The following is a 9,190-nucleotide window of genomic DNA, read 5'->3' as shown; positions in this document are numbered from 1 at the left end:
AAAAAAAGAAAAACTGAGGGCATAATGGACATTTTGGTGTCAAAAATTGACGTCGTGTACTGATAGTGGGTCGAGTTTCAGATTTCGTGTACCGAAATGTTTGGTTTGGAACTTTATGTATAAGAATTATTAGTGGCCTTTACTTGGTGTACTGTTTGTGAAATTTTCCCATATATATATGTATAGAAAGATTTGAAGACACATGCAAACTTGGTTTCTTAAATCAATTTCAATCAGAAGCACAAAATCAGCGGAATCGAAATTAATCCCCAAAATATGAAACTGAAGAGAGGAGACTGTTCTGACGGCCATTCTGGGATTAAACTAAAACGCGCGTTTGCGCATTTGGGCTTGATAGAAAAAGCTTATGCATGGTCAGTATTGGACCCATTAAGGTTATGGCCCAGTTCCGGAAAAGGATGATTGTTTCTCATGAACAAACAATATACATATATCACTACTAGAAATTTCTCCAATAGCACCTCTTTAATAGACACTAAAAATAATCAGTGGCTTCTCAAACAGTATCACACCGATCTTTGACCTCAGTGACATAATCAGTGCCTAATGGGTGAATAGAGGCTATGCAAGTACTGAAACAGTCCCATATGCATTATAATAATAATATAAGTGGGCTCCAGGGTTCCTATGTTTGGGCCGAGTTCTTAAGAACTCTTATGGTGTGGTGCCGAGACAGCAAACCTCTACTCTTTGCTATATATTCACTTGCTTCGACTAAAAATCCTAGCCTGCTCTCTGCCTCTCTCTCTCTCTCTCTCCGTCCGTCTCTCTCGTTGTCATGTAATTTTGTGAGTGTTACTCCAGAATCCCTCGATTTCCTAGATAAGAGTTTCAAAAGCCATGTTATTTTTGGGCCTAAACCAACCTCGAGGCTTTGGTGATTCGAGGTTGGCTTGGGGAGTGGGAGATCTGTTGTAGAGTTTTCCGACGACGACGTAGATTTGGATCTACGAGGCATCAAAGGCGTTCAATGGAGCAGGGGAGTTGGCCTGAGCCTAGAGCTTGGGGTGCTCGCGGTAACTTTCTTGTTTCTCTTCTATTATATTTTAAAAGTTTCGATCTTTAGGCTTGCGTGTTGTAGATCTTGAATGTTTCGCTTGATGGATTTTTGTTTGTGTAGGATTTTGTTGTGGGTTGGAGGGTATGTTGTTTAACATTCATGTGCTTTCCCCCTTCTCATTCTGGACTTTTATGTGCAGGGATTTGTCTTACAACTATTTATCAACAAGTCTTCCCCCATGGGTAACCTCAATATCTGAGCTGGATGTGAGCTGGATGTTTTTTTTGACTTTTTTCTCTTATAAGCTTTTTACGATTTATATAACCTGCATTTGATTTGACAGAGCTTCAATTTCATTGTTTATTGTGTATTATTAATAATACATGAACAATATCAAGGAATAAGTAATGAGAAATCTATGCTTGACTACTAACGAACAGAGTGGATGAGTTTGAAACCCCATCTAGGTTGTTTGTCTTGGTTGTCTATCTAGGTTGTTTATCAGAGTGGATAATACTTATTTGATTCTTGATCATGTTCTGCCATCCGGGTTTTGCTTGTTTCAATTTGATTGTCTCTTTGTGGGTTCTAAATGAATGTTAATGTGCTCACTGTACATGAACTTTTGCTCACTGTACATGAACTTTTGTATTTGCCTAATGGTTTTGTTTGACTATCATATTGTTTTGAGTTTATTATGAGTAAATTTATGCCTTTCTTGATGTTTTTGTTCAAGTTTTTATTTGCGCTGTCATTAATTGTGAGAATCATGGAAGAAACTGATGAAATGAGGATATTTGTGCGAGTAATTTCCCTATTTTCTTAATCTTTTTGGTCAAATATGTATACGTGGTGTGTCATTAATTGTGACAATCATGGAAGAAACTGTAGAAATGAGGATTCTAGTATGAGATTCTTGTCAATGTTATAAGGTTTTGCCTTGATGGTTTACATGTGTTAATATCTTTGGTTAGTGTAAGTGATAAGGTTTTAAGAAAATTTGCTGGTGCAATTTGCAGTTACCACTCGATCAGTGTTGTATTCTCTAACCTCTAAAGCGAAGGGATCATGCATATGGGATCCTGAGGAAAACAGATATCTTGACTTTTTTGTAGCTTACTCTGCTGTTAACCTGGTATAAAAACTAAGTTGTGTGTGTTACAACAATGGTTCATGCAAACATGTTCACACATAGACACATGAACACAGAAACTGGTAAATAGATATGCACTGAACCAGATGACATGTAGTTGGGAATGAAACTATAGTCTGAGCCTATAGTCCTTCTGGGTTGCATGAAACTATAGTCCAAACATGTCCAAATACTCATTGCAGACAAAAAGTAGAGTTCAAATCTCAATTATCCAGAAAAGAATGCTTCTAAACTGTCTCGCGATACATGAATATAGTGTTTTCATGCAAAATAAAGCATATAACTTGATGAAATGTCAAACATGTTATTCAAATAAACTATGAACTGAACAACCCTTCTTATTCATATAAACTTATGAACAAGTTGAACAGTGCTTGTGCATCTTGGGATCTGTTTTCTCCTAATAGTCAGCTAAAGTATAATGATGATGTATAATGTTAATGTATTGTTGAGTAACTTGAGTATTGTTTTTGCTAATTACAGGATGTTGCTGTTAAGGTATTCTTCAAGCAAGAATATCCAGATGATGTGCTTCTTTCTTTTAGACAACAAGTGAGCTTCCTACTTGCGCATTATTTGTACTATGTACTTGAAAGACAGATGAAAACTCTTTATTCTTTGTTACCAATATGTAGTTATATTTATAATATTGACCAAGATATTAATATATAGTTTTTCATACTGTCTTGTATAAAGCACTTCTTGGGCTGACAGGTGCCTCTCATCTCAATTTTTCTTACTGGAGACGACGTGTTCAAATGGCTTTGGATATAGTGAGTATTGATTTTTCGACATCCTTGAACAAAATAAAGAAAAAATATGGTTATAGTGTTCGTTTTATACCAGTGTTCTCGTTTTTTAATGTATTGTTGCAGGCTCAGTTTATATCAGTCTAGATTCTTGGATGCATCAATTTGTGTTCATCTTGTCTTGAATAGTCTCAGTTATGTATTTTTTTATATTTACTCTTTAAGAAAATAAAAAAAATTGATTTCCCATTTAATGTATTATTTGTAATCCTTCCACAGGCACGAGGCATGAATTATCTTCATCATTTCAACCCCCTTAATTATTCATCGAGATCTGAAGTCTTCAAATCCCCTAGTTGATAAGAACTGGACTGTCAAGGTAGGTCAAGTTCTTGTTTTTATTCTAAGATCCCTCAATTTGATTTTTTGTTTTGTTTTTTGTGTTTTAAGTTTATTTCTTGAATGTGTAGAATTTAATCATTGATGTATTTGTTGCTTGTTTTGCCAATGTCTAGCATCAAATTAATTGGTACACAATAAATTAAATTACCCTTCGCCTGCCTCAATACCAGAGCTGTAGCTCTTGTCTTTCTTAGTAGGTCTATGCTTGTCTTGTACTTGATTAGAGATATTGGATCCAGTTTGGACAAGGTTTTTGCATTGTGCTTAGAGGTGTATTGCTGTTATGAAATTTGCATTTTGAGAATGAATGCACTGCTTGTAGGCATTCATTATCCTCGATAAACACTACTTCACCAATAGCAGATTCTCTGGCCCAAATTCATTAGAGTATTTGAATCTAGGGTTGCGGTAAAGGTTATTTGTCAATCATTTGACTCGGTTTTTGTATTTGTATTTGGGGATCGTAGGAGTAGGATCAATAAACTGATTGTAGGATTCAATTGTGTTTAGGATGTTTCTCTTCTGATCTGATCTTTTGATTTTAGGGTTGAAGGTTCCTCTTTCTACTCGATCTCATTATACACCCCCTCTCTTTATATTTCAGTAAGGGGATGTTTACTTTGGAGACAAAGGTGGGCTGATCTTTGTGCGTTTGCCAAATCTGGTAGAGATCCATGTTGGTCAGATTTCCAACGGAACCTACTTTTAAATTGTTCCATGGGTATGGCTGTTTTCTTCTATTTAGATTTGTTTTCGTTAAATGGGTTCTGCCTTACTTACCTTATTGTCAATGTCAACAGAAATAAAGGGAGTTGGAATCAGATCGCATATAAAAGTTGCCGGAGGTAGCAGATGCAGCGTGGAGAGGAACATGAAGAGATTCAAGTTTTTTTTATGTTGTATTTTATTTGAAATTGTATACGAATTGTACAATACATTTTAGAAATATGTGGTTGTAGCTAGACCAAATTGTTATTTTTTTTATATTTACTCCCAATCTTGCCACTGATGTTGGTGGCATTGAGAATACACACTGATTCAGTAACAGTGGGAAAGAAAAAGGTATCTTGCAGCATTGGGTTTTGGGATGCCACTGATGTTTTATCAGTATGGATTGCCCCAATAGCACCTGCTATAGAGGGGACTGATAGGGAATTAGTGGCTGCATAGTGGCTAATGCCATTAGCCACTGTTATCAGTGTGCTTTGTCCCAATAGGGACTAATTCAAATCAGTGTGCAATGGGGAAATTTCTAGTAGTGTATGCATATAACAATAACCCTTAATTCTGTAAAACTTAATCCGGTTTATTAACATGCAATTCAAGCTCTGATACCAATTGATAGATTAAAAAACACTAAAGCACACATAATTGCATATTGAATAAACACAACAAACATATCATTACAAACAGAGTGCAGCATATATATAAAACATGTCCCATGAGCCTTCATAACTTGTAGAAGGACTCGTACCAGTAGACGATGAGAAGGAGGCCATTGCTTAAGAAACAAGAACTTCTGTGATCCTCTCTCTGTTTACTTGCAACTATCTATGGGGCTAGATTTCTGAAAGCTCGTGAATAGAGAGGTCACAGGGACCTTGTTTATATAGTGATCAATGTAAATAGAGTCCTCCCCATAAGAGGCATATGAATTCTATTGAAACTGATCTACTACAATTATATCCGATGTTTATTACTTGGTTTCCAAGATATTTAGATCTCCTATTATGAAGTGTGATTCTTATCACAACATAATTATACAAGGACTAGGAAAAGTGTTCTGTCTCGGATTAATTATTTCTGCAGTCTATGATAAGTTATCAATCATAATGCAAATTGTATTTATGTTCAAACTCTATTCTTACATGCAGACGTCCTCTTTTGAACGGCTTCACACACACACACACGAATGGCTAGTTAATGAATTAAAAACAAGTGTAAAATCCACAACGTACTTGAAATTCATGCATAATACTTTAATTTAGTGATTAAATTTAATTTTTTAGAAGTGACAGATTAAATTTTGATTGAAAAACTATTAGACATTACATAATACGTAAAAGGAAAACATACTAAAATTCTAATAAGAACTTAATAAAAGACAATAGGGAGTCGGTGATTAGAAGACTATTCAACATGAACACATATATTACTCCCTTCACAAATAAGCAAATAAGCAATGTAACAAACAACTCATGTTAGTGTTGAACTCGAGTACCCTTTCATTATATAATGCTACAATGGTTCTCTCTCCCTTTTATATTCTAGAATTCCGTCACACAATTTTTAACAATTCCAAACAAGTTATGTCCCTCCTTTCTTTAATGTATATTCTGGTTCTTTTATGATGGGGTATACCTAACCAATTGGCCGACCATCGATTAAGGCTCACTTTCATCACTTTCGGGATTTGGACAAATGTAGAGACAGGGGCCTCATGTTGTGTTTCCAACTACGAAAATGGTAGATTAAGTGGCCCTCACTTTATGTGTAAGAACAGATTGGCAGAAAAGATGAATCCTGTGCATTTGAACCTATTGAGTTTTTATCAAACAGTAGATTGTTTGTTCATGCGGAGAAGGACAAACTGACGCAAAGTTCTAACAGATGTATTAAAATAAAGTAAGAAAACCCTAGGAGAGATTTTCTCTCTCACCCTAACTCTCTACGGCGCCTTCGCCTTCTCTTCTCCTAGCTTTCTTCTCTACGTCTCTCACCCTCAACCCTCACTCAGCCACATGGTCTCCATTGATGCTAGCTTTGCTGCCTCTCTTGCGTTTGCAGAGGGAGGTAGTGCTCCTGATCTGGGGAGAATTGGTGGCGGCCCTGTTCGTCGGTCTTCCAAATTTTTTCTAATTGGGAAGCCTCTGACCCGCCGGCCTGTCAACCCTGCGGCCTTCAAGGCTCACTTCCTTCGTACCTGGATGGATGTCATTCTGGTGATGTTGAAGAAGAGGTCGGGCAAGCTACTTGGGAGTAGGAACAAGAATCATCGCCCTAGCAAGAAGCCGAATGTCGCTACTTTGCGACTCTCTTACCCTGCTGTTACTGGTACTGATCCTAGCCCTAAAGACAAGGGCAAAGGGAAGCTTTACGTTTCCCTAGTCTTCTTGCCTATCACTAGAAGTATGGTCTTTTACTACTTGCATTTTAGTTGTACACCAATTGAGGTGTCTAAGCGACTAGGTTACTACTCAAAAGGAGGTAGGTGGTGAGGATTTGTTTTCTTGTTTTTAGGCTCAATAATGGAGCGCATTTGTTAACAATGAGGGTTACCTGTCTTTTGTTTGGCGGCTTGTGCCATTTATGATTTTGGTATAAGACAGTATTTGATGTACATGCCTTCTGGCCATGGATAAGTAATGAAATTATCTATTCTTAAAAAAAAAGAAAAAGAGGACAAACTGACGCAAAATGTCCTGTATATGATTCTATTATAAATGTATACATGTTTCACAACCTTTTTATCTTGTCCCCAAACGTTTTACAAACAACCTCATCTAGTATGCATATGTATATTTAGTGACGGTGAAATTAAAATAAAAAATTATAATTATAATTTGAGAATTGATTCAAGCTAGATGTGGAATAATACTGGTGTAACAAAAATCTTCTTGGCTTATCTCCTCTAAATTACAACCGTCAAACAATAAGTTGTATGGCTTATACGAATTTACACAAATTGAAAGAACTCAAGACTCCACTAAATGAACACCTTTCTTTGGCTACAAAAAAGAACACACTTGGAGAATTTTTAGAGAGAAAGTTGATGAGTGTAGGGCTGGTCTTGAGAACTGAGAGGCGTAGTTCAAAAATTTGACTGAGGCCTTATGTTCATTGCTAATGACTTAAAAAAAAACGAATCGATATGAAAAAAAAAAATTATGAGAAGATCACTCAATAATGTAAAAATTATCCTCGAACAACTAACCAATATAACTAATAAATTTTCAAATAATGTTGAACACAAGATCATAACTCCTAATACATTCATAACGATAATGAACTTTACAATTCATTAGAGAAATCAATTTCAAGAATCACGTGCCCAAAGAATAAAACAAAAAACAAGAATAAGAACATCATAGGAATATTCAAACTAGTGACAAGGAAGAAAAGGCGTGGAGGCCTTTACCAAGCGGACTAAATAAACACCTCTGCATATGTTTGTGCAAAAAAATATATTAACTACGGTTATATATATATACAGGCCGGTTCTGAAGCGGACGTCCGCACTTCGCTAAAGTGCGGACGGCGACGTATCAGCGACGTTCCAGGTGGCGACGGCTGCTCGGGCTTGGAGGACGGAGGCCGGAGGCATCCCAGACGGTTCTGGGCAGCGATCGAGGTCGGAGGAGGTCGAGGTTGCAAGTTCTGGGCAGCGACTCGACCTGCAACTGCAACTTTCTGGGCAAAGCTGCAACCTCGTCGCCGGTGACTCCACCCGACTACAGACCAGTCCGTCCTACCCCTGGCCTCCGTCCGACAAGTGGCGCCGCGCCGTTGAAGCTATATATATATATAGTATTCAAAACACAGAGGCCTCTGAAAATCATAGACCTTGTGTGATCGCACCACCTAAACATACTCAGGGCAGCTCCTGGTGGGGTGAATATTGTTGTTTTAGTAGTTGTACGTAAAATATTGATTACTCATCCATACAACAAATGGTTGTAAATATAGGCTCATAGGACTCTCCTGAAATTAGTAAGGTTATAACCAAAAGCCATAAGTTAATTGGAAGGGATAGAAACTGTTTAAGGAAAACTGAATTGGGAGAGAATTGAGTCGTACTTTCATTGATAATAGGGGCCTCTTTATATAGAGGATTACAAGACATAGAATCAGAGTTGTATAAGGAAATATAATCGTACAATTAATCGGATATCTATGAATATCTCCGAGAATATCCCTAATTCAAGACCGTATTACAACTAGGTCAAGTAACCTAGAGTTTGGGCGAGACACATATTCTGGATTTACTTGAACACTCCCCCTTGTGTCCCCGAAACATGGTGCTCCTCTCGTTGCCTTATTAAAAACCTTGCCGAGTAACAAAAACCCAGTGGGACAAAAATAACCTTGGTCGAAGGGGGAAAAGAGCACAACACACCCTTCACGTTTCGAGACCATACATGTAGACATCTCCCCTTGATGTCTGCATCTCCCCCTGATGACAACGGTCATGGGAGTTCGGATAACTTCTTCAAACGATGCTACCAACATGTTTCTCAAAAGTGGAATTTAGGCAATGATTTAGTGAGCAAGTCTGCCACACTGTCCTCAGATCAAACCTAGTTCACTTTGATCTTGAGGAGAGTTTGTTGTTTCTGATTATGCTTGGTGTTGTCGCTTTTGATGTAGCCTTGCTTCATTTGTTCAAAACAAGCAGCATTATCCTAAATGCTTGTAGGCTCATCTGTGGTAGACTTCAAACCACAATTGTTCGAACATGCATAATTATGGATCCAATCCATATACATTCACGAACCACATCCTGAAGAGCAATAATCTCTGCATTGTTCGAAGATATAACGACTAGGATATGTTCTGTAGACCTCCAAAATATCACAGTCTTTACCCATGGTGAACACTTAACTAGTTTGGGAAGATTTTTGTGTGGGTCAGAGAGATACCCAACATCAGCAAAACCTTCCAAAACATGTTATTTTGGGATGGGGATAGAGGACACATGCCAGTGTTGGCGGCATTCCTGGTGTGTGATGGGTCCGAATCCATCGTCTCTCTGTAGGGATAGAATAAGCCCATATCAATCGTACATCTCAAGTACCGAAAGATATCTTTACACCAATCCAATGGCGTCGCGTTGGCGTAAAGCTATATCTAGCTAACAAGTTCACT

General features: G+C 37.5%; 1 protein-coding gene across 14 annotated transcripts; it reads left to right on the top strand.

The window, feature by feature from the left end:
- Positions 1-733: 733 nt before the first annotated feature.
- LOC133740079 (uncharacterized) lies at positions 734-4,400 on the top strand. Of its 14 annotated transcripts, XR_009861008.1 has the most exons (9): positions 738-1,037; positions 1,221-1,263; positions 2,041-2,156; positions 2,658-2,726; positions 2,889-2,947; positions 3,050-3,117; positions 3,203-3,302; positions 3,871-4,046; positions 4,126-4,400. XR_009861008.1 is itself a non-coding variant. In XM_062167935.1 (7 exons), the coding sequence occupies exons 1-5, from the start codon at positions 992-994 to the stop codon at positions 3,106-3,108; spliced, it is 276 nt and encodes a 91-aa protein (XP_062023919.1). In that variant the 5' UTR covers positions 734-991; the 3' UTR covers positions 3,109-3,117; positions 3,203-3,302; positions 3,871-4,046. The 14 variants fall into 14 exon arrangements, 10 of the variants coding, with proteins under 10 accessions (XP_062023919.1, XP_062023914.1, XP_062023913.1 ...); XR_009861006.1 differs by lacking the exon at positions 3,050-3,117 and having other exon boundaries at positions 740-1,037; positions 1,221-1,287; positions 2,871-2,947; XR_009861005.1 differs by lacking the exon at positions 3,050-3,117 and having other exon boundaries at positions 741-1,037; positions 2,871-2,947.
- Positions 4,401-9,190: the final 4,790 nt, after the last annotated feature.

This window comes from Rosa rugosa, chromosome 3 (genome assembly GCF_958449725.1).
Source record: "Rosa rugosa chromosome 3, drRosRugo1.1, whole genome shotgun sequence".
Lineage (NCBI taxonomy): Eukaryota > Viridiplantae > Streptophyta > Magnoliopsida > Rosales > Rosaceae > Rosa > Rosa rugosa.
This window is presented reverse-complemented; position numbering and strand designations above follow the sequence as displayed.